We start from the raw sequence: 26,075 nt of genomic DNA, 5'->3' as shown, positions 1-26,075 counted from the left end.
GCATTAATTCCAGTATGCAGAGAATAATCATGTCATAATTGATCAAAGAATAAAATCCTGCTGTTTAGAAATTCTCCTTGAATTTTTAAAGACACAAAAGGGTTCTTTTTAAAGGTCCTACTTTTTAAAATCACATCGGGGATTTTATTTTTATCATATTTTTCTATCAAATTTGAACAACAACAAAAAATGACAAAGTTTCTGACCACGCGTTTTCTTGGAGAAAGGTAGAAGCTGGAAAAAATTTTCGATGACATATTAGCTGGAAAAAAAACTTTCATTTATTTTCCAGATAAATTATTATTTCTTATAGTTCGCGTAATTCTTTTTTTTTTTATCTTCCTCTCATAACATTTCTTCAGCCCAGGTAAATATGTCCAAAAGTGAAGCAAGAGCTGAAGTCACTTATAGAGAAAAGATTATTGTTAATTAAAGACTATAAAAAGATTTAAAAATATAATTGGTGAAAAATTACTATATTGTAGTTTATAAATCGCTTTTTTTTCTTTTTATTAAATTTATTTACTAAGTCCTTGTCAAATCACATAATCAATGCCAATCAATCATATAATCAGTTTAGAATATTTTATTTGAAATCATACTTTTCAATTTAATAAAAAGATGTGAAAAATTAAAAGTGTTTCTGAACATATTTTTTTTTCTTTCATCAGAAAAAGTAGTTAGGATTAAATTTACAACGATACGTTAGCTGGAGAAAAAGCGCTCATTTGTTTTTCAGAGAAATTCTTATTTCTAACAGTGGACATAATTTATTACTTGTTATTTTCATTCCAGGTAGGTATTTCCAAAAATGGAATAAGAATTGGAGCTCTGACTTTCAGCTCAGCAGCAGAAACTCAGTTTTTGCCCTTTAAATATGAAACAACAGAAGACGCGCTAGCTGCTCTTGATCAACTGAATTTTGCAGGTGAGTTCAAAAAAAAATTTGAGCAGTTTGCAGCAGTGCGCTAGTTCAGAAAAATATTATTATGATGGCAAATTGTGCTCAAACATTTCATTTAAATTCTTTTGTTATTTCAGAAGGAGGATCTGTTTCGAGGTCCATTTTAACTCTGATAAGAGAAAAAGATATACCTTTAACTCAACGTATTTTTAGGCCAAAAGAAATGAGATCTGTCATTTTCATTTTCACTGATGGTAAGACATATTTCTATTTCTAAAGCATCCATATATCCGAGCATTTGTTTACGAAAAATATCCACTCTACAGGATGATTCAAAACTGATCGTTCAAATTTCGTGGGGGGGGGATATCTGAGGAAATCGATTTCACATAGAAAAGTATGTCCGCAAACTTCATCTGCATGGACAAAATGGACAAATGAAGTGAACACATAAAAAACATCAAAATTAAGTGGTAACGAATGTGACCTTTATTCCAAACAACGTAAATTATACATTCGTTACCAGTAGTTGCTTCACAGTAGATGCTCAAAAGTGCGACCATTACACGAACATGGGATTCACAGCACCGTTGCATCTACCACCAAACATTTTCGAAAACACCCGGAATATCACGGACAATGCCTGCGGCATATCTGCTGAGATATGTGGCATCAATATGACAGAGCTCCAGACCTTAGCACAATTATTGCGCTGAATACCTGGACTGAACATTAGGAGCTCAATGGATCAGCGAGGTGGACCGATCGCTTGGCCTACCCAGTTCACTTGATTTATCACTCATGGATTTCTTTTTGTGTTGGACCATGAAGGACCATGTGTACAAGACTCCCGTCGACTGTAAAATGGACCTTTTTGGACCACAGGCATTGTCCGCGATATGCCAAGCGTTTTTGAAAATGTTCGATGGCCATTGCAACGGCGCTGTTAATCCTGTATTCGTGTTAATAGTCGCAATTTTGAGCACCTACTGTGAGCTTGTACTTTAAGTTGTTGGAATAAAATTCCATTCGTCCCCATTTAACTGTACTGTTTCCTTGTGTTCACTTCGCGAGTCTATTTTGTCCATGCAAAAGACATTTGCGGTGATACTTTCCTATGTGAAATCAGTTTCCTGACGTACTCTCTATCACCCCAAGATTACGATTTTTTGAGCGATAAATTTTGAATCACCCTGTATGTGCGACCCAAACAATAAATTTTAAGGCTTTAGAAAGAAGTATATATTTCCGCTGGAAATATATTCTTACCTCTAAAAATTTTGAATAACAAAGGGATTAGATTTATACAGCTTGAAACGATATCAATATTATTATTAACTTTTATTGTCTAACCAGACAAAGATAAATGTCGTTAGATAGACATTTAAAACCAGCTTGAGTTCATTTGCAGAACTCATTTCGTAAATGAATAACAATCAGTAAAAAATCGAAGTATTTAAGATGTCTAAGCTATCATATGATAAGATCAAGAGCTCATTGCTCTGCCCGCTTTTGGCAGTATTTAGAAGGCGCTCTTTTTTGTTGCTGTTGTTTGTTTTTATTAAGATCAGTATTTTTCTTTGGTTCAGTTCAATTTTATTGCTTTGAAATTGTAACGAATATTTGTAGCATTTAAGCGGTCATTTCACAAATTTCCCCCAAAATGATGCTGAACCCTTCAATTCTCAATACAATTATTTGTATAAGTGCCTGAATTATTAATAGTCGAATGAAAGGAAGTAAATAAACCACTGCAATGGAAGCTAAATAATCTCTAATTTGCAGATAACAGAATTTTTCTAATCAATCTTCGTGGCAGTGCCATCACAGTCAATCACTTTCAATTCTATAATGTTAATGTCATTATCTTAAAACTTCTTAAGTTGCACTTGGCTATTTCAGCTTCTGTGCTCCGATGTGACACGACTGGCATATTGTCAATCTCTTTCGAATGTCTTATTGTTTAACTCCTATTCCTATCGAAAAACAATAGTTATCTTTTCTCTATGAGCCGTCTATATCTTGTCTTGTGGACTTTAGGATACAGCACATACTGGAATAAGGGAAAGCCCTAAATTTATCAGTAATTCCCTAACAAAATGTAACGCTGGTTTTAAGTACAGGTTGTTCCACAAGGTATGCAGCGTTTTATATTTGCAGATTCAGATAGAACACGTCAAGACTAGTATTTTGATGTATAACATGTGAGGTCCCCGAATAAAGCATAATAGTCTAATTACATGAAGAATGTTAATTAAGAATCCGACAATTTGTTTTCAAAATTAGAATGTATACGGCTATTGCACAACATAGGAGCTTCCCTAGGTGATTATGCAAATTTGGACAACCAATGAGAGGAAAAATGCTTCTACAAATGAATATGCAAATTCCCGCCGTGACATATAAGACTAGAAAACAGATTTGATGAGAATGAGTCGCGCGTTAGTCGTTAAGAAATGACTGTGTACTGTACCTATTGTGGGGTTTGAAATGAGCAAATATTCGATTGAGAGTCTTGTTTTCATCCTATTTTTGCATGGCATAGACAAGATAAACGATTAATCATTTATGCAGAATGGGACTAGATCTCACCGCATTCAGCGAAACTTCGATCTCTTAGCGGAATAGCTTCAGGATTGATTGATCCGGTTGGATTCCCTTACGAAAACAGGCAATAGTATAGAGTGGCCACCTTACACCTCGGATCTTAACCTGTGCGACTTCTTTTGTAAGGATGTCTGAAAGACACAGTGTATCTCACACAGCCCTCAACATTGGACGACTTGAAAGCAGCAATTGAAATGGAGGTTAAGGAAATTGGAACAGATGTTTTGTAGGCAATAATTGCGGACTACGATTCCAGACTTCGCCATGTCGTTTGTTCGAACGGCCTATATTTCGAAAATATGTTGTATTGAAAGTTCTTAATAAACATTGATTTTCACTTCTAGTTTTTTTTCCCTTATTTCTTGAAGTTTTCATAACACAAACTTCACACTTTAATTAAACTATGACGCTCTATTCAGGTACCCACACGTTACACATCAAAATAGTCGTCTTGACGTGTTCTATCCGAATATGTAAATATTAGACGCTGCATAACTTGCATAATTTTTCTGTCATCAGGCAGCTGAAAGAAAATATTTGGATGTTATTAAAAACCATCTACTATAACCTTTATATGTTTAGTTGTGTTTTTTTTTGGGGAGGGATCGTTTTCTCAACGTTTTATTCGTTTGCTAAGATTAAAGATACATACTTTTTAATATCTTTTTCCATTAATGAATAACTATACACAACTTTGAGTGCTACAAGAATTCAATGCTCTAAATGTTTCGCTCCGCCTTATTAATTTCATCCCCCATATCATTGATTTGGACGCAAAATATAGGTGTCATTCATATACTTTTTTCTAGCTGATAATAAACTACCAAGACAGATCATATGATTATCAATATTCCAAATAAACAAGTTGACAACTATGTTTTCAGTGATTCATACCCTCCATTTTAATTTTGTATCCATTTTGTCATAAAAAAAATTATTTTCTATTTTTCGTACATTAATAAAAAACGTTTTTAAAATTTTTATATTTAATATTGTTACTGCTTTGTCTTTATCTCATTGCATCTGATTCATGGAATTTTTATAATTCCTAAGCAATTTTAACCATTTTTTTTCTCAAATTCGCAACTGTAGAATGTAATCATATGTAGTCAAAATCTTATCAAAATTAACTTTCAAAAATATTAACGTATTATGATGTCAATGGAAACACACATTTGGTAAAATATCATAACTCTGTACATTTAATTCAACACACATTTAAAAATTATTTTGTTTTATTCTTATAATGTAAATGGCAACACACATTTGTAATTGTACAGTTAATACTTCCTCAAGAAAATGCAGTATTTACTGTACAATTACATCTGAAACGAGTAAAGAAAAGATGGAAATTGTTTGCATGTTTTTAACATATAACCATACGCCAAGCCAATAAGATTGCTTATGTTCATAGGCAAATCAAACATGGGTGGCAATCCAAGCGAAGAGGCAGGAAAACTCAAGCAAACTGGCGTGGAAATCTACTGCATCGGCATCACAGATTCAGTTCAGCAAGCCTCCCTCAATGCGATAGCATCAGAACCTAAAGAAGAACACGTGTTCAATTTGCAAAATTATGCCAGTATTTCTCACCTGGTGGCAGAAGTCATAGATGGAACAACAGGTGAGAAATATTCCTTTATCATTTTTATCAATTTCTCTGAGACCTATACTCTATTCCTATATTTTAATTTCAGTATTCTATTATTTATATATAAGTATGTGCGATACAGAAACAGTTATCGTTAAGAGGACATGATATTTTTATCCTAATGCCGTGTCTTCACAGCATTAGGATCATTTGCATTCTCTCTCTAGATAAGATGAAAAAGATAGATACCCATGAAGAAAAATACCTAATACGCCAAATATCTAATACGAAAAAGAAGAAACTTAACAGGAAACAGGAGGGCTCTGAAAATGATACCTAACACAAAAAAGTAGATACCTAACAGGAGAAAGATGGCTCTAAAAATGATGTTTAACACAAAAAAGTAGATACCTAACTTGAGAAAGACAATTAAAGACATTCGCTGCAAATGCAAGTGAGTTTGTTTGTGAAATATGGCTAGAAGAAATCACCTGGATTACTTCACACGTGGGAGAATGATCGCAAAACTGGAGGAGAGGCGTAGTTTGACCAGTGTAGTTGAAGTGTTCGAAATCAACAAAAGTGTCGTTTCGCGCGCTTCGGAAGCCTTCCAAACCATAGGTATGGTTGTTAGGAAGGTTAGTAATCTCCGCCCTAGGAAAAAACACTGCAGCGGATTACCGATACATCGTCCCGCAGGCGAAAATAGACCGATACCAGTCAGCAAGCGCTACTGCTCAGCAACTGTATATAGCAACAGGGTGACACGTATCGCGGTTCACTGTGGCCAGACGGCTTCACTAAAGTAGCCCATTCCATCGTCCTGAAAGCTGCATCCCTTTAAAATTTGGCCATCGGTGGCACCGTTTAAAATGGTGTAAGGAGTACAAAAACTGGACATCTCATCAGTGGAGTTGTGTCCTCTTTGCAGATGAAAGTCATTTCAGTGCCACCTATAAGTGATTCTCAACGCCAGTTTATTTAGAAAATGGTGGGACACGGTTTCATCCCAGTAACATCATGGAAAGAGACTGCTGGGGGGGGGGAGGTCCTGGAGTTGTCGTCGCTATTGTAAGGAGGTGATCCTTCACTATGTGCTGTTCCGAGATGCTATAGAACCAGACTTCGTTTTTATGGATGACAATGCACGACCACACCTGACTACTGATGTTCAGCAGCTATTGTAAAGTGAAGACATCACTCGAATGGATTGGCCAGCATCCTCTCCTAATTTAAGTCCTATAGAACATGTATGAGATGCTTTGGGGAGACGCCTTGCGGCACGATTACATCCTCCGGAGAACACTCAACAACTGAAATAGATGCTGATTGAGGAATGGGTGCTATTACCTCAAGAATTGTTGCACAATCTGGTGCTCAGTATGAAGAGACGGTGCGAAGTAACCATTGTAGTAAGGGGCGGACATATTCCATACTAAGGAACATCTGCTTGCTTTTCGTCCTCTCGGACAGACAATCAAGTGTAGCGTACTATGAGTTCAATAAAGCCTGTTGTTGTTGTTGTTTTTGACTAGCTATACAACCTCCGTGAAGAGACGGTGTTTATTTAAACGCTTATTATTATACCATGAATGAAGATAAACAGAAGTTCTGTGCTGATCATTGTAGCTAAAGAGCTTGTTGTAATGTTTTGAAAGACAGTGACTTCTTCTCAGAGAAAAAGGTGGTAGATCACTCTCGTACAGCACAATATCATTAAGGCAGCTATTACGAAGACCAGAAATTATTCTTGGAGCACTTAATTGCACTCTTTCAAGTTTGTCTAAGTTAATTTTTGAGACACAAAAGTAAATTGGGAAACCATATTCTAGAATTGGTATGATCAGAGAGGTGTAGGTGGTTCTTAGTATATTGGCATCTGCACTCCAGTGTCGTCCAGATATTTAAGTATGTTGAATCTTTTCCTACATTTATTTACAAGACCCTCTATATGTCTGTTGCAATAAAGCCTTTTTTTTTGTTTGATTCGATACTATATGCATTGTATTCACTTTTACACAACTATGCTTTCGCTATCGTTTAAGTACAAAATACTCCACCCCGTAAAAAGGGTTGTGACGTGTCAATAACTAAGTCGTACTCTTGGCCCTAGTTGGCACTACTGAAAAAACAAAAGATGCTCATTCGGCTTAAATTGCTGACAGATAACCGTCATCGGGCTTGTAAAGTGCCATAAGTCACAACACAACAACAGCAAAATGTTGTCTCTCATTTCTGAATTGCATGTCTCTCAGATGATTTCTCGTGGAGTTATGGCAAATAAAAGCACCTGTTGCTTACGTTTTGCACACCAGTGTAGATATATAACACAAAAAGGTAGATACCTAACAGGTGAAAGATAGTTCTGAAAATGATGCTTAACACCAAACATAAAAAACATTTAACATAAAAACATAAAACATAAAAAACATAACATTAACATGAAAAAGTAGGTACTTAACATAAAAAGGTAGATACTTAACCTAAAAAAGTAGATACTTAACATAAAAAAGTAGATACCTAACAGGAGAAAAAGGGCTCAGAAAATGATGCCTAACATAAAAAAGTAGATATTTAATAGGAGAAGAATGACTCTGAAAATGATGCCTAACACAAAAAAATAAATACCTAACACAAAAAAGTAGATACTTAACATAAAATAATAGATACTTAACCTAAAAAAGTAGATACTTAACATAAAAAAAGTAGATACCTAACAGGAGAAAAAGGGCTCAGAAAATGATGCCTAACATAAAAAAGTAGATATTTAATAGGAGAAGAATGACTCTGAAAATGATGCCTAACACAAAAAAATAAATACCTAACACAAAAAAGTAGATACTTAACATAAAATAATAGATACTTAACCTAAAAAAGTAGATACTTAACATAAAAAAGTAGATACCTAACAGGAGAAAAAGGGCTCAGAAAATAAATACCTAACATAAAAAAGTAGATACTTAATAGGAAAAAAATTGCTCAGAAACTGATGCCAAACACAAAAAAGTAGATATCTAATAGGAGAAAGATGGCTCTGAAAATGATGCCTAACACAAAAAAATAGATACGTAACGTAAAAAGTAGATACCTAACACGAAAAGTAGTTACTTAACACGAAACAAAGATACCTATTAACATGAAAAAAATAGTTCTGAAAATGATATGAGATTCACATAGTAATATAAGAAAAATCAAATTATATTACTAATTTGATTACATTATAATATCAACGAAGACAAAATAAACATGTCAGGTATTCATTATAGAAAAGAGGAAAAGCAATTCCTCAAACCAAACCTGCTAGTGAGCGGATGTTCTAATTGTCTTTCGAATCGTATTTCCTTGAACATGTTAGCTTGAAATTGCAGCGAACTTGACAAAATAGTAAGCTTGTTGTCCATTTATTAAACTTTTATTTTCTATAAAGGATTTTTTTCGTTATGTCGTGAAATTACTAAAAAAAATATATGTATAATATGTTGGAAAAAACCACAGCAGACGTTTTAATACAAACGTTTCTTTCAGATTCTCATCATCTAGATAATGGTACCAAAATCAACAATACCTTGCAAGAGTCAAACATCGAAAAAGACCCTCAAAGGGAAGGTAACATGGAGAAACATTATGAACTTCATAAAACAAAAATAAATGGGGACAAGACTCGTTTCTACGAAAGACTAGTTTTTTATTTCGTTTTCGATGTTTCCGAAATTATAGGGGAAATGTATTTTAGGAAGAGTGTAGAGTTTGCGAAGGCATTTGTTATAAAGGTAAGTATCTACATAAAACTGAAGTTTTAGAATTAGATAGTCTACTTAAATAGTTCTTTAGAATTATAAAATCAATATTCAGGAACTAAGATTATTCAAACCGGTTGGAATTCATATAAAATTAATTCATTAAAGACAAAAAACCGTTTTAAACCGGTAAGTTTAAACAAGAAAAGTTTAAAAACGTTTTAAAGCATCTCAGCGACAAAAAAAGTGATATTTTTTCCCCTTTACAGCAGGGGGCGGGCAGACCTTTCCAGGGTACGGGCCACTAATTTTTTCAAGGTTTTGCAGTCCACCCAGTGTCGTAGGCGTGGTGAAGTAAGAAAAAGATTTACTATATTTATTATAACTTAATAATAAATACAAAATATCTACTTAACTACAAACATATTATTAATAGCAAAATTGAAAAATAATAATAATAGCTACAAATATAATATTATCAAATAATTCAAAATGCATTATAAAATAAATCATTTTCATCTAAAGTTAGCTCTTATAGTTGTAGTTAGTAGAAGACATAGACTTAGATGCCAATTTTAAATATCTTGGTATATAATTACTAACTGCTAATCTTGCACTGGAATCTAAGTGGTTGTCTATGAGATGTTAAAGATATGTTGTCTTAATTATATTCATCGTTGAAAATGCAGACTGGCACAGGTAGATAGAGGCAAAAAACGATGTTAAATGATATGCAATTTTTTTTAATTAGGATACTTTACTTGTCCATTAGATTCCAAAAGTTACTCTTAGGTTCGGAACTACGTGCTTATAAAATTATGCATTTTGAAAGAGAAAAACTTCGTTTTCCTCATGAGAAAAAGAGAATATATAGTTTATATTTTCAGTTATTTCCTCCACATCAGCATTACGAAATGGATAACACATGAATGTAACATTGGTTTTTGTCTAGTAAATTCTTAAAAACGTTCCTCGAATTCGGAGTGAAATTTTACTATTTCATCATAATATTTCTCTTGTTTAATGTACCTCCATTTTTAAACAAATCGACAGAAATATTTTTGAAATTTTTCGTCGGTGTTCCATAAATACGTTTCTTTTAGTATGTAGTCCTCTTAAGCCTTAGTAAAGGCTATCACCTCAAAATGTCTTGGCGGTTCAGCGGTTGATCGTGATTGACTTAATGCCCACCCCTGCTTTATAATGTTGCTTTGTAAAATATTGGTTTATTCACCAAATCCGATGTAACTACTAACTATCGTATAAAAACATGAACATATTTGTATCTGATAAATTTTAGGCGAAATCAAGTTTTAGATTAAGAGTTAAACGTAAACATAAACATTTTTTCTATGCAAGCATTTTCAGTTCTAGCAGCTTCTCATATTACGAAAAACGTTATTCCCTCTTACTAACCCAGAAATTTCTTTTTAATATTTTCATATTTTAAAAAAAATTATTCATCTTGCATGAAGTTATTTAATAGGAAAAAATGAATAAAATGTTTTTCAAAGTTATTGAAAAAAGATCAGTTTATTTCCATAGGAAGTAAAATCATAACTCATTTCTAAAACAGCAACTATACCAAATCGCAAACATGTGCAAACATTTGTTGGTATACCACTCATAAGGAAAATATTATGTATTAATTTAACCCCATATGAAGAAAGTTTTAAAGATATAATTAATGGAATGAAGTAACAGTGATGCTTAGAAATTGCTTTTCTTTGTTTATGAAGTTATCAATTATGAAGCTATCTATGAAGTTTCGCTATCTAATTTTTACCCCATATTGAGGCCAAATCATAAGTGATCTGCTCTTGTAAGACATTTTGGTTTCTATCATATTTTTTTAATATAATATTGTGATGCGAAAAGATAAAATTGTTCTTGACCAAGATTTTTTTTAAACAAGAAAGAAGCTAAAAAGAACTATACAACGATGTGTAAACTGGAGAAAAATTATTCAGTGTTTTTTTTTTTTTTTTTCGAAAAATTAGTGGTATGTTTTTTTGTTTTTTTTTAATTGGCGAAATTTTTTGTCCACTTTTATTTATTTTGTTTTTTATTCTAGGTAGGTGTTTCCAAAAATGGAACAAGAGTTGGAGCTTTGACTTTCAGTTCAACAGCAGAAACTCAGTTTTTACCCTTTGTGTACGAAACAACGGATGATGTGCTAGTTGCTCTCGATGAACTGAATTTTGAGGGTGAGTTCAAAAGGAGTTTGAGCAGTTTGCGGCAATGTGTTGAGCAGTTGCGGCAAAAAAAATATACCGTTATGATGAAAGAGAAAAGCACAGAAAAATTGTGCGCAAAATATTTATTTAAATTTTTTTGCTATTTCAGGAGGAGGATCTGCTTCAAGGTCAGTTTTAACTCTGATAAGAGAAAAAGATATACCCTTAACTCAACGTATTTTTTCGACAAAAGAAATGAGATCTATCATTCTCATTTTCACAGATGGTAAGATATTTTTCTTAAAGTACCCAAATATTGGATTCTTACAAATGCAAGGTATCCATTCTAATCATAATAGAAAAAAATATTTTTATACTTTTAGAGATAGGAAGCATTTGCAATTGAAAACACTTTAAATGATGTAAAGATAATTGTATAATTCGAAGTCTAGAGTTTTATATTATCTTCCGCTTTATTTGTCATATTAAATAAAATATTTTTTGGCATTTCAGCTTTTAAGAAAAAAAAAAATATTAGATTCATTTGTGAGCCAATAAATACCAGCCAGTAAACCCACTCCTAATTAATGCCGTTATTTTATGCCAATAAACATTCACTTCTAGTAGTAATAATAAAGTATGTAAGTAGGAGTAGAAATAATCGAGTATATAAATTTATTTAAATGAATTCTTAAATGAATTTTTTTTGCATATGTGCAGTTTCATTAAATACAGGCAGGTTACAAAGTATACAATTATAATAACATATATACTCAATATTTTTTTTATAAATATATTATTGTTATCTTCATTTATATCAAAAATTCTGAAACGTTATGGCAAAATACAAAAGGGAAATTTTAAATTGTTAGGCTATTGTCGTGAAAATTAATGCAACGAAATTAAATCACATGATAGAAACACTGATTATTTCATGCCCTAATTCTCCAAATGCTATTGTATACCAGTGTGGAAGTATGGCAGCAATAATAAAGCACAGAATACTCCCAAAATAAATGTTTTCGTTCCCCTTTATTAAGCTTATTTCTCATACTTTTAATCTGAATATGAAAATATGTATGTAGTTTTTTTAAGCTGATAACAAAATATCTAGACGGATTATATGATGATGAATACCAAAATAACCAAATTTTCAATATTATTTCCCTTATTCATGCCCTTACTGTTTAATTTAACTCAAATTTTAAATTTAAAAATAATCAATTTCGGTTTTTAGCATGCTAATAAAAACGTATTTTTGAAATATTCATATTTTCGATACAATTGCTTTGTCTTTAATTCATTTCATAGTATTGTTTTCACCTATTCATGCACATACTATTTAATTAAATGTCCAATATTTATAAAAAAAATTGATTTCTATTTTTAGTATGGTAATAAAAACCCGTTTATAAAATATTTATGTTTATTATTTGCTTCTGTTTTGTATTTAACCCATTACGTGGTAAATTTTAAGAATTTCTAAGGAATTTTAATAATTTTTTTCTTAAACTCACATAGAGAAAAATCATATGGAATAAGAATCTTATTAATTTTTTTAAAGTTATTAAAATATTATAATATCAATAGCAACACACATTGGGGAAAATATTTGAACTCTGTACATCAAGAAAATGAAGTATTAACTGTACGGTTACATCCGAAAAGAGTACATCCTGAAAGCTTTTTTTATGTTTTTAACATTCAGCCGCAAGCTAATCCATTATAAATGTTTTTGTTGACAGGGAAGTCAAACATGGGAGATAATCTAAGAGAAGAGGCAGAACTTCTCAAACAAGCAGGCGTGGAAAAAATCTACTGCATCGGCATCACAAACTCAGTTCAGGAAACCTTCCTCAATGCGATAGCATCAGAACCCAAAGAAGAACACGTGTTCATCTTGCAAAATTATGCCAATATGTCTTACCTGGTTGAAGAAATCGCCGATGGAACACTTGGTGAGAAATATTCATTTACCATTTTTAACCATTTTTCTATAACATATATTCTACTCGTATATGTCAATTACCATATACTATTAACACTATGCTTCCAGTGACACCATGTTGGTATCATGTAAAAACTATCGGGTAAATGCCGATGACATTACACTGGTGTCTTGCGATTTTTTGTTTATTTTATATTTTTATTTTTTTTAATTATTTACTATTAATTATTATTTATATTATGAATATTATTATTATTTTAATTAATCCTTTATTTATTTTATGAAAAATTAAAATTATGATTTCCTAAAAAACTTGAAAAATCTCCAACAACAGAAGTCCTACCGGCGCCAAACAAATGAATTCCGATCAGACGTGCGGAGGCGTAGTGTTTATTATACTTCAAACCTGCACCGTCATGTGACAGTACCGTACCATGACAATAAAGTAAGCATGTACCGTCATGTGACAGTATCATACCGTGACAATAAAGTAAGCATGTACCGTACCATACCGTACCGTGATTACTTATTTTATTGTACCGTACCGTGACAATAAAATAAACATGTGCAGTTCATGTAACAGTACCGTAAGTATGTACCTTCATGTGATAATACCATAAGCATGTACCGTCATGTGACAGTACCGTAAGCATGAACCATCATGTGACAATACCGTAAGCATGTACCATGTGACAGTACCGAAAGTATGGGCCGTCATGTGATAATATCGTAAACATCTACCGTCATGTGACGGTACCGTACGTGACAATATTGTAAGCAAGTGACAGTTTCGCCAGAACCTGGGGCAATTTATTTTAGCCACTCTTCGCAGAATTTGAAGCATCTTTAATCTCTTTCACTCACATATGACATGAAAAACATAACTTTGAAAATGACATCCAAATTCACAGAGTAATATAAGGAACATTATATTATTTTAATATTGCTCATTGAGTTAGCAATATTAACTCAATGAGTTAAATATTGCTCATTGAGTTAGCAATATTAACATTAGCTCTACTAGTTAAACAAGTGAAACATGCCATGCACTCATTACAGCAAAAGTGGGTATCAAATTTACAACCAAACCTGCCAAGGAATAAGTTGTCAGTTGATCTTTCGAACCGTATTTCCTCGAACACATTAATTAGAAAAGGCAAAAGCTTAACAAAATAGTAAACATGTTGCCATTTTCTAATCTTGTTGTTCTATAATTGATTTTGTTTATTATGACATGAAGTTACACAAAAACTTCCTATAATGTGTTAGGAAAAGAATGGACTTTCAAATGCATTTCTTTCAGATTCTTATGATCCTGACAATAGTACAAATATCAGCAATACCTTGCAAGAGGCAGACATCGAAAAAGAACCTGATAAGGAACAGAATCTGACCGAAACCAGACAGGAAGGGACCGAGGATATATCCTTTAATAATTTTTCAGGAAGACTCGTTTTTTATTTCATTTTCGATGTTTCCGGAAGCATCAAAGAAGTGAATTTTAGGAAGAGCGTCCAGTTTGCAAAGGCCTTCGTTAGAAAGGTAAATATCTGCATATAAGTGTATTTAAAAATATATAGTCTTCTTGAAGAATTTTGACGAATTATGAAATCAATATTCAAGAAACTAAAAGAATATTTTTTCACAAATTAAAATTATGCAGTGCAGTAGAAATTCATGTAAAATTTATTCTTCTCAGATCAAAGCGTTTAAGCCAGTAGGAATTTATATAAAATTAACTCAAAAAAAGAAAAGAAAATGTTTTTTTGTTTTGTTTTGTTTTTACTTTTGCAATAATACCTTTGTATATGAATTCTGTTCTTGAAACCTAGCAAATCTACTAAATTCTTTTATAAAAACATCAGCTTATTCTATGTACATAAAACATACACGAAAATTTAATTGATTCTTCTATTAAGGGCTAAAAAAACTCGAACATTATTTATATTCATGTATTTTCAGGACTAACAATTTCATATAATTCCAAAAAGAAGTCGGCGATATTTTTATTCTAATATCAACCCGGTTTTTTTGGTTTAATTTAGTTATAGTAACGTCCTGTTTCAAAGCAACTCTAAGGCTATTGTTGAATGGACTCCGTAATTTTGACCCGCAGTCAGATGACGAGGACGACACCTGAGTAGGCACTCCCCTCACTGAACTTCCACAACATAAAAGCGAGAAGTCATTTGGTCCCGACTGATTAGACGCTCACCAGACCTGCTTACACAGCGGTTCTTCTGTGGAATCGAGTTTCGAACCTGAAACAAACCGGTTCCGAAGCTGAGACCTTATCATCAGACCACCGGGCTCTGCTAGGCCGGAAAATTTTATTTAAGATTCCCATTATTAATAAAAAAATTAAGCCTCATACATGAAATTCATTAATAAGACAAATGAGTTAAACACTTTATAAAGTCAACAGAAGAAGAATTGATTTGTTCTATGGAAAATGTAAGCATAATTGTTTTCTGGAACAGCGACTGTGCCGCCTATTAGTAATATATTTTGTTGATGATTCAAATCTATACTGTTCATAAAAATATTAATATGAATCGATTTAACAATATAAAGAAGATTTAACGACGTAATTGTCTAAAGAGTAGGTAACATGTTGCTGTTTGGAAATTAGTTTTTTTATAATGAAGCTCTATCTATTGTTTTCAAAATCTTTCTCAAGGTGCATCAACTCATCTATGATATTTCGTATTCTTTCATGATCTTCTGTCTGATTAAAACCACAAGAAGGAATGACAAAGTTTTTTTAGTATATTTTTTCTCGGAACAAGAATCAAGCTGGGAAAAAAAATTGCCATAGTGTATCAACTGGTGGAAAAACCTTTGTCTGTTTTTTGATAAAAACTGTTATTTCTTATATTTGATAGATTTTTTTTTTCGATTACTTCTTTTCCTCGTTAAAGGTAGGCAATTTTAAAAATGGAATAGAAATTACAATGTTGCTATCCAGTTAGAAATTCCTTATGAATTTCTATCTATTATTTTTTCGATTTTTGGAAAACCGCATGGACAACAATCTGTTCAGCCCTGACATTTTGTTCTGCATCATATTTTTCAGTCTAATTAATATGATGAGAAGATGAATAAAGTTTTTGGCCGAAATTTTTCTAGTAACAAGAAAGATGCTGGAAAAAGCTTTCTGAAGTTGTGTCAACTACAGAAAAATCATCCGTTTATTTTTCAGAGAAGCTGCTATATCTTGCATTTAATAAAACCTTTTACCTGCAGTAACTAATTTTTTTATTGCAGGTAGGTATTTCCAAATATGGAGCAAGAGCTGGAGCTGTGTTACTCAGTTCAAGAGCAGAAACTCAATTTTTACCCCTTAATTTCGAAACAACAGAAGACGTGCTAGCTGCTTTAGATATATTGAATTTTACAGGCGAGTTCAAGAAAAGTTTTATTAGTTTAAAAAAGTGCTCCTGCAAGAATGCATTATTATAATTGCAGTTGGATGCATTGAAAAGTTGTGCTCATTTAAATTTATTTATATTTTCAGGAGGAGGATCTGCTCCGAATTCAGCTTTAGTTCTGATAAGAGAAGAACTTATACCCTTAACTGTAACCTATCTACCAAAAAAAGGAATGAAATCCATTATTTTCATCTTCACAGATGGTAAGGTAATTTTTCGTCATCTAAAGGATGCATATTTTCGAAACCTCAAGTAAATAATTTCTACACACCTATATCTTTTCATCCTTCTAATGTCCTAAAATAACTCAAGTAAATGATAACTCAAGTAGATGTCCTAAAATAACTCAAGTAGATAATAATTCAAGTAGATGTCCTAAAATAACTCAAGTAGATGGTAACTCAAGTAGGTGTCCTAAAATAACTCAAGTAGATGTCCTAAAATAACTCAAGTAGGTGTCCTAAAATAACTCAAGTAGATGTCCTAAAATAACTCAAGTAGGTGTCCTAAAATAACTCAAGTAGATGTCCTAAAATAACTCAAGTAGATAATAATTCAAGTAGATGTCCTAAAATAACTCAAGTAGATGGTAACTCAAGTAGGTGTCCTAAAATAACTCAAGTAGATGTCCTAAAATAACTCAAGTAGGTGTCCTAAAATAACTCAAGTAGATGTCCTAAAATAACTCAAGTAAATGATAACTCAAGTAGATGTCCTAAAATAACTCAAGTAGATAATAATTCAAGTAGATGTCCTAAAATAACTCAAGTAGATGGTAACTCAAGTAGGTGTCCTAAAATAACTCAAGTAGATGTCCTAAAATAACTCAAGTAGGTGTCCTAAAATAACTCAAGTAGATGTCCTAAAATAACTCAAGTAAATGATAACTCAAGTAAATGTCCTAAAATAACTCAAGTAGAAAATTCAAGATAAATTAATTTCTAATAATTCAGGTAATGAATAGCAACATTTAGGAAAGTATGGTTTTCGTATATTTTTAAAACTGCTCAGTTTATCTATATAAACAAAATAAATTGAAAAATGTAAGTTTCCTCTAAGCTGTTCGTTTTCCTCTAAATTCACATAAGGTATGTGTCTACCTCCGGAGACTTTTTTTAAAAAAAATATTTAAATTTTCAATAAACAAAATATGTGTTTATTTATAATGGGGCATAAAACTTTAAATTTAAATGTAATTTGTATGAAATTATTATTAATTTTGGTAATATTGGTGATTTTTAGTCAAATTGAGTGAAAAATTACTCTTATGGTAAACTTTCTACTAAAAATTCTAATAAATATATTTCAATAATATTTATAAAGTGTATAAATAACATCATTATCTGTGTTATACACTAAAAGATTTGCAAAATTTTGAAAAGTTTGAAATATTTGAAATTTTGTGTCAAAACTCATTTTTAAAAAGTACTCATGTTTTTTTTTTTACAAAAAAAGCAAAAAAAATAAAAACATACGATTTTAGTACATAATACAGATAAAACATATATCAAAATTTCAATTCAATATCTTAAAAAAGATTTTTATGATGTTTAGCTTAACGCAAAATATTGAAATACATAGTTTTTCAGAAAACACATTTAAAGATTTTAATGTAACACAAGAAATGTTTACTCATTTTTCATTCTTAAAATTCACCATATTTATATGATAAAGCCTCTTTAAATTCATTTTTAATTAATTTCGATTTTGTTTAGCTTTCAGCTTTTTTTTTGGTCAGTGTAGTAGAAGGCAATGACTGGCGTTTCGATTTCTTAATGCGCTCAACATCGATTCCCATACAGATATATAAAGTTAGGGAATGAATTAGAATGTCCAAATGCATAAAAATAGGTAACAGTCCTATATAGCCAGAATTAAACAATATGGCTGCTATATATTCACCTAAAAACAAAGTTTTCTGTTCCACAAAACGTTCTTTAGGTAATACTGACCACAAGATGTTGTTGGAGATTTCATTATTGTTATGTGTCATACCATGCAAGCATTTTTTTAATAACACTCTATCACAGAGCTCTAAACATGTGGATTTTATTACTTTGATGACAGAACTTGGAAGACCTGGTGATTTTTCAGACTAGGTCTTTCCATTGCTCAAAACTCGCTGATATCGACAACGCTGTCGCTCCTTTTTTTCTGGACACTGCATATGCGTTAAGTTTCTGCTGCTGAAAAAACAGTGAACGAAAGCAGCTACAACAGCAGATTGCCATTTTTCAATATCTCCCACATTATTACTGATAGCAATTCCATAGTAATTTTGAAGTTTATCAATAAATTTATCGGTTAATTTTTTTTCCGCCGAGTTTTTTGGTTTCTTTTTTAATTTCCTAATTCATGACTCAACTCTTTTTTGAACGTGCCCTTTACATTCAAGTTTTGTAACAATATCCTGTCCATAGACCTCATTCATTTTCAGAAATGCCTTAGAGTCACCATCACCAAAATATTCGACATATTGTAACTCTTATTTCAATATTGATGATTCAAAATTCTATAAGCCCCAACAACTCCCATATTTCCTAATTACCTTTGTAGTTCGAACATTCATGGTTGCAAGATATATCCCTTTCACACATTCTACAATATTGGGTCATCACTTCTAAATCCAATATTTTTCCATTTTCTGTGGAAATAGCTGATACACAGCCATTTAGTGACAAAGGCAAAAAAATCGCAGGTTGTGATTTTTTTTTTTAAATTTCGCACTTCTTTAGATGCAGATTTCAGATTTTTCTCCCAAAAGTACTTCACTGATTCTAATAGTTTCAGTTCATGAGTTCTAAAAGTCTGTTTAGAAACATATGGCAAATTTAATGTGCCCAGCAATTTCTTCTCAGAAGAAAATCTCCCCCAATCAATCTTAATGCGAATACCAATAAAGTATTCAAAGAATGTTCTTTTATTGACGTGAATCCAGTCATAAATCCACATTTACAAGATAATGTAAAATTTGAGCAAAGACCTTCGTTGGAGTCTTCAGTCAGTTTCACACCAGTTTCAACTCAGTACTCAACTTCAGTATTCAAACTTGAATTTTTAAAAAAATGTTGCCAGATTTTAAAAATGATAAAAATTAAACTTTGATTTATATTTTTAAAAAAGAATTTGACATTTATATCGCTTAAAAGTTACAAAATAGTCGCGAAATATTTTTGTTTAAATTTTTTCGTCCCTTTAAATTCCCTCCTCTGATTCCGAAATCTCAATTTCCATATCATTAATTAGGTTATACTTTGCTTCTAATTTATGTAGGAACAAAATTTTAACAATTTTGGAATCTTAAATGTATGGGCGCATAAAAAATTCGATAATTTTCACGAAAACATGGATTTTAGGATAGACACACACCTTAAAGAAGACACATGCTTCCCAGCTCACTAAGCCTTTACCGGTGCCTAATCTGTGCACTACTACCAATTATTCTTTGTTTATTTTACCCTTCTTGTACCAATTAAAAAATAAATTCATTCTTCAAAAACGCAATTTCTTTATTAGTTACTGGAATTTAAATTGTTAGGATAAAAGTGTCTCTAATAGATCCGTCGGTCAGCACAGAGCAAAATTTGGATTCAGCGATCAACAGCTCTTAATTTGGATCGAATGTTTTAATTAATTTACATTACTTCATTTATATAAATTGCCATACAATAAAACTTTAAAATAAATTTATGTACAATAAAAATAATATATACACTACTTAGCACTGTAAAAGAAATATTTCACTAGAAAAAAATTATTTAATAATACAGCCACAGTTTTAAAACATTATTTCGAATAAAACTCAAAAACAGATATTGCTATTTTTTATATCTTCACAGATCATGTGAAATCACATTATTATTTTTCATAATTCATTTTGAAACAAATATACAACGGTTTCTCGAAATTGCCGTGTTTTCCTTTTAGTTTATTGTTTCCTTTTGCATTTTGAAAACAAATCTCTATCTCTCAAAGCAAGCTCTATTGTATATAATATATTTGAATTATTGAGTATATTCAAAAGAATGTTCTCTCACCTTTCCTTTGTTGTTGTTGGATAATTTACTACTTAGAGGCTTTTACTGTAATGATTTTGCTGCTTATTAGAGGGCTTCTGTGTCTTTCCTCAGAACTGTCTGATTGGAAACACTTATATTTACTTTTAAACAGCGGAGTGGGTTGGTGTGATTTTACTGATGATAAAATCCAGCCTGGCATGCCACTCTATTTATAAAGCCTTCAAAGAGGATTACAGCCTACAAAACAAATTTCAGTGCTGATAGTAAGGAAATATTTCTATTAAAATAATACAGGATGGTTATAATTAAAGTTACCCTGTTTAGACCTACGTAGAGTCCGTTCTAGTGGAAGGACGTCGAAGAAACTTGATACTTAGGTTGTATGGATCATGGGGAACAAATATATGCAGTAAAAAAAATTAGTTCAAATTTCAATCGCCAGGTGAGAAGGCAGCGCATGAAAAACAAAACACACAATTTGGAAATTAAAAACTTTATTTAATCCGATATATTTTCAATGTGCATTCCATTTTCGTCAAGCACATGTTCAAAGCGTATTATGGCGTGTTCAACATTGGCACGAAGGGTTTCTCGATCAATTTCTGCAACACGACCTGTTATATTTGCTTTCAATTCATACAGAGTCCGCATGCTTCCTCCATAGACACGATCTTTCAGGAATCCCCGCAACCAAAAATCACAGGGATTCAAGACCGGAAAACGCGAAGGCAAGGCAATTGTAAAACTTCTTGAAATTACCCGTTTATCTTCAAAATAGGCACGAAGCAATGCCGTCACTGGTCGAGAAATGTGAGGTGGTGCACCATCTTGCATGAAGGCAGTAGTTCCTAAACATTCTCGTTCTTGTAACGCAAGAATGACTTGCTGCTGGAGAAGGTCGCGGTAACGGGCGCCCGTAACGGAACATCTTTGAGGTCTATGAGGCGTGTTCTTCTCATAAAAAAAAAGGACCAAGAAGAAATCAGCAGTAAAACCACACCATACAGTAATGTAATCCGGCTGTAGAGACTGTTTATGCACATCATTAGGACTTGCAGTACCCCATATGCGACAGTTCTGAGTATTAACTGCTCCGCCTAGGGTAAAATGAGCCTCGTCCAACCATACAATGTTCCAAGACAATGAATTGTCAACGGCTATTCTGGCTAAAAAATTCTAGCAAATTGATTTCGTTTCTCCGGATCTGCAGGATTCAGCGCTTGCATATGATGGATGTGTATGGATACCACTTTACAATGGGTCGAAGAACTATTCGTACTGTAGACCAAAGGAGGGACAAATCACGTGTCACCGCTTGAGCATTTGATGAAGAATATTACTAATCAGACGCTCTTTCGACACGGCAGGAGAGACATCTTCCGCAGTTTCATTTGATATCCGCTCTCTTCCTAGTACCACACCCAACTCTCCAGTCTCTTCAAATTTAATAATCATCTTTTTCATAGCCTGCCTGGACACAGGCCCTTTTTGTAAGTCTTTCAAGCGCCGATATTTTCGCAGTGCAGCTGACAAATTATGCTGTTCTGATAAAACAACTTTATCTGTAAAGCTCTTCCTTTCTTCTCTAACGACATGGCGAAGAATGATTTTGCGACAGTGACTACTGGCTTTTTAAATTTCTCTAAATTTGCCTAACGACCTTTATCGTACATGAAAACCGCCATCTATCGGCTGAAATTTGAACTAATTTTTTATTGCAATTTCTTTTCCCCATGATCCATACAACCTAAATATCAAGTTTCTTCGACATCATTCCACTAGAGCGGACACTACGTAGGTCTAAACAGGGTAACTTTAATTATAACCACCCTGTACATAAGAGCAAGACAATCGAAAGAAATTGACGAAGTAACAAAATTTAAGATACCAATTTAAATTAGAGATAGAGATAACAACACAAGTCACGGAAAGTTCTTCGGAAATATTAAGTCCCTTGAAGGCAGCGAATACACTCACCAATGTGAGAAAACTAAAAGAAGAAAAAAATTGTTTAGAAATAATACATTTTATTGTCATGGAGTAGACGCTCAACCATGAATACTTTTAAGCGAATTTTCTTTTTATTTAGTGGTCCTAATAGGATCAATTGTAAGTCTGCATTTCCTCCCTTCCCATCAACAAAGTAAAGATTTCTTCATATTTTTTTTCCAAATGATAACAAATTGCGCAGATAGTTTTTTATAGCGATCCGTATTAAATAAATATATTTACAAAATTGAATTCCGCACCTTACATTCCTACTATATATTTTGAAGTCTACAGTTTTCATTAAAAAGTCAGTTTCTATTTTTAGCATATTAAAAATAACATGTTGTTAAAATAATTATGTTTAGTTTTTTTCTAAAGATTTTCCATTCATCTATTATATAATCCTTTGTTCTCCATGCAATAACTTTTCCATACAACTTAGTATCTTGGAAAGAAATAATAAAGAGCCAAGTTATTATTAAAATCAATTAAGAACCAATACTTTATTCTCAACATATTGAATTATTTTTATATCACTGGGAATACACATATAGGCAAAATATCAAAGGTTCGTATATCAATGATCACAATATTGTATCCAAAAAAAATTCAAATATATGATTAAATTTGCTTTATGATTCTTAATATTTATATATATGTCATGCCATAAAGCATATTTTTTTAAACAGGCAAAGCGAACAGGGGTGGCGATCCGAGCGGAGAGGCAGAACTTCTCAAACAAGCCGGTGTGGAAATATTTTGCATCGGTGTTACAATGTCAGTTCTTAGAGGATCCCTCAATAAAATGGCATCTGAACCCAAAGTAAAACATGTGTTCCTCATGGAAAATTATGCCAATATGTCCTACATGATTGAAGAAATAACCGATATAATAGAAAGTAAGCAAAAGTTTCCTTCGGAACCATTTTCCCTTTACTAAAGTCTGATTTCTTACATATAATTTAAAATCAACTCTTAATCAAGTAAAAGTCACGAAACCGTGGGATAAAGAGATCAAATACTACCGGTACATAATATTTTCCACCATGCTTTTTTCATTTGTATTATTCTTCGGACAAGAGCGTTTTTGTCTCCTTCTGTTAAAGTTTATTGTTGTATACCATTTAAATTGAGCTCTTCAGCATATAAACATCATGAAACGGTGGGGTAAAGAGAACAAGTGTTATCAGTACATAAACCATCCCCCATGCTTTTTTAATTTATCTTATTCTTTGGACAAGAACGTTTCTATATCCTTTTGTTAAAGTCCGTAACATTCTATTCAATTTAAATTGAACTCTTAAGCATGTAAACATCATGAAATGAATCATGAAAGAGAGGAAATATTGCCAGTACATAATACATTCCCCCATACCTTTTTCATTTATCTCATTCTTCGAAAAAGAACGACTCTATCTCCTTTTGTTAAAGTCTGTATTCTTATATGACATTTATTTTGAGCTCTTAAGCATGTAAACATTATGAAACGGCGGGAAAAGAAAGCAGATATTACCAGTACATAATACCTTCCCTCATGATTTTTTCATTTATCTTATTCCTCGAACAAGAATGTTTCTATCTCTTTTTGTTAAAGTCTCTATTCTTATATTCAGTTTAAATTTAACTCTTAAACTTGTAAACATGATGAAACAATGGGGAAAAGAAAGCAAATATTGCCCCGTGACTTTTCAAAATAACTGCGTTTTCTTGAACAATCGTATTTTTCCTTCTGTTAAAGTCTGTATTCTAATATACCATTTAAATTGAACTCTTAACCATGTAAACAGATGATACATCATGTTTACATGCTTATGAGTTAGGAAACAGTGGGGTAAAGAGAGCAAATACTGCAGGTACATAGTTTTTTCCCCTATACCTGTATCATTCTTCTTAATCTTCGAACAAGATCATAAAAGTCACCATGAACTGCTTGCAACAGTAGCTCTTCTGTCTATCTTTTGCCTCGAAACTATCACAAAACTAGCAATTTTGACAATGAGACCTGATTTATATATTTATTTAGAGAACCTAAAACAATATCGCTCAATGTGGTTCGAAGTTTAATGGGTGAAACATGTCATGCAATCATTAAAAAAAAATGGAAAACAAATTTAAAAACTTCTCAACAAGTGGATTATCTGACTGCTTTTCAAATCGCATTTCTTGAACAAGTTAAATCGAAAAGTTAACGTGTTCACTTGATTAGTCATCAAGATGTCCATTTACAAAAAGTTTTGTTTAGCAATTGATATTTTTTCATTGTTTTATTAAGTTGCACTATAACAATGCGATATGTTAGTGCAATTGTGTGTATTATTTCACAGTTGCTCTAACAATGTAATGAGAAAGGAAAGGAAAAAATTCGACTGTTTCTTCGTTCCATAAGGAATTTTATATGTTTTTGTTCTTTTCAGATTCTTATTATATTGAGAACAATACAAAAATTGGTGGACAGGAAGAGAACCTGGAGGAAATACAAATTCCTGTGTCTGAAGCTAAAAGAAATGGAACGAAGGATATATCCTTTAGAAATCTTCCAGGAAGACCCGTTTTTTATTTCCTTTTCGATGTTTCCGAAAGCGTCAAAGAAGTGAATTTTAGAAAGAGCGTCGAGTTTGCGAAAGCTTTCGTTAAAAAGGTAAGAATCTGCTTGAAAGTGAAAATTTAAAACTAGATGATCTGCTCTAATAATTCGAAAGAATTTTGAAATCAGTTTTCAAGAAAGTAAAAATTAAATAAACATTTTTTATAAACCAAAACCTTTCAAACCAGTAGAAATTTGTACAAAATTATTTTATCCATCACCACGTTGAACTATATATGCGATTATTTTAATTTTACAATAATAATTTGTTCATGAGTTTCGTTGAAAATATCTGACCATGAGCAGAATTCTAAATGACTGAAAGTTCGACGAAAATCTAATTTATCCTCAGATTAATAGTTTAAAAGAATTAAACAATCTTTCTATAGCGATACTTTTTACATTAAAGATTTTTTTAATAGACAGAGGTTTATAAAGAAGTTCAAATCCGATATACTCCATTACCACTCCTGGAGTTATTCTTAAGTTAGAAATGATAAGGCCATCCTATAGATGTAAATGATTAGTACAAGTGATAGATGTATAAAACACTTTAAAAAGCGATTAGAGGAAAAAAGAACCAATACAACTGTGAAGTAAAAAAGTAATGTCTTCAGATACAATAGTTCTAACAAAACGAGCAGAATTCTAAATGACTGAAAGTTCGACGAAAATCTAATTTATCCTCAGATTAATAGTTTAAAAGAATTAAACAATCTTTCTATAGCGATACTTTTTACATTAAAGATTTTTTTAATAGACAGAGGTTTATAAAGAAGTTCAAATCCGATATACTCCATTACCACTCCTGGAGTTATTCTTAAGTTAGAAATGATAAGGCCATCCTATAGATGTAAATGATTAGTACAAGTGATAGATGTATAAAACACTTTAAAAAGCGATTAGAGGAAAAAAGAACCAATACAACTGTGAAGTAAAAAAGTAATGTCTTCAGATACAATAGTTCTAACAAAACGAGCAGAATCCTAAAGAATGAAACTTCGTCGAAAATTTAATTCATATTCAGATTAATAGTTAACGGAAAAATAAAATTATCTTTCTGTGACGATACTTTTTACCTTAAAGAT

The 26,075-nt window shown here is 32.0% G+C and overlaps 1 protein-coding gene across 2 annotated transcripts in view; it reads left to right on the top strand.

Annotated features, from left to right (window-relative positions):
• Window positions 1-26,075, top strand: part of LOC129965522 (collagen alpha-3(VI) chain-like) — a 60,743-nt gene that overhangs the window by 10,445 nt on the left and 24,223 nt on the right. For both annotated transcript variants that reach the window (XM_056079493.1, XM_056079492.1), the window contains exons 4-15: window positions 796-928; window positions 1,042-1,158; window positions 4,926-5,135; window positions 8,628-8,872; window positions 10,914-11,046; window positions 11,186-11,302; window positions 12,762-12,974; window positions 14,268-14,506; window positions 16,232-16,364; window positions 16,482-16,598; window positions 23,093-23,302; window positions 24,818-25,041. In XM_056079493.1, the coding sequence (XP_055935468.1) occupies window positions 796-928; window positions 1,042-1,158; window positions 4,926-5,135; window positions 8,628-8,872; window positions 10,914-11,046; window positions 11,186-11,302; window positions 12,762-12,974; window positions 14,268-14,506; window positions 16,232-16,364; window positions 16,482-16,598; window positions 23,093-23,302; window positions 24,818-25,041 (2,091 nt within the window). The remainder of the gene's footprint in view (window positions 1-795; window positions 929-1,041; window positions 1,159-4,925; window positions 5,136-8,627; window positions 8,873-10,913; window positions 11,047-11,185; window positions 11,303-12,761; window positions 12,975-14,267; window positions 14,507-16,231; window positions 16,365-16,481; window positions 16,599-23,092; window positions 23,303-24,817; window positions 25,042-26,075) is intronic.

The sequence above is a fragment of the Argiope bruennichi genome, chromosome 4, assembly GCF_947563725.1.
Source record: "Argiope bruennichi chromosome 4, qqArgBrue1.1, whole genome shotgun sequence".
Lineage (NCBI taxonomy): Eukaryota > Metazoa > Arthropoda > Arachnida > Araneae > Araneidae > Argiope > Argiope bruennichi.
This window is presented reverse-complemented; position numbering and strand designations above follow the sequence as displayed.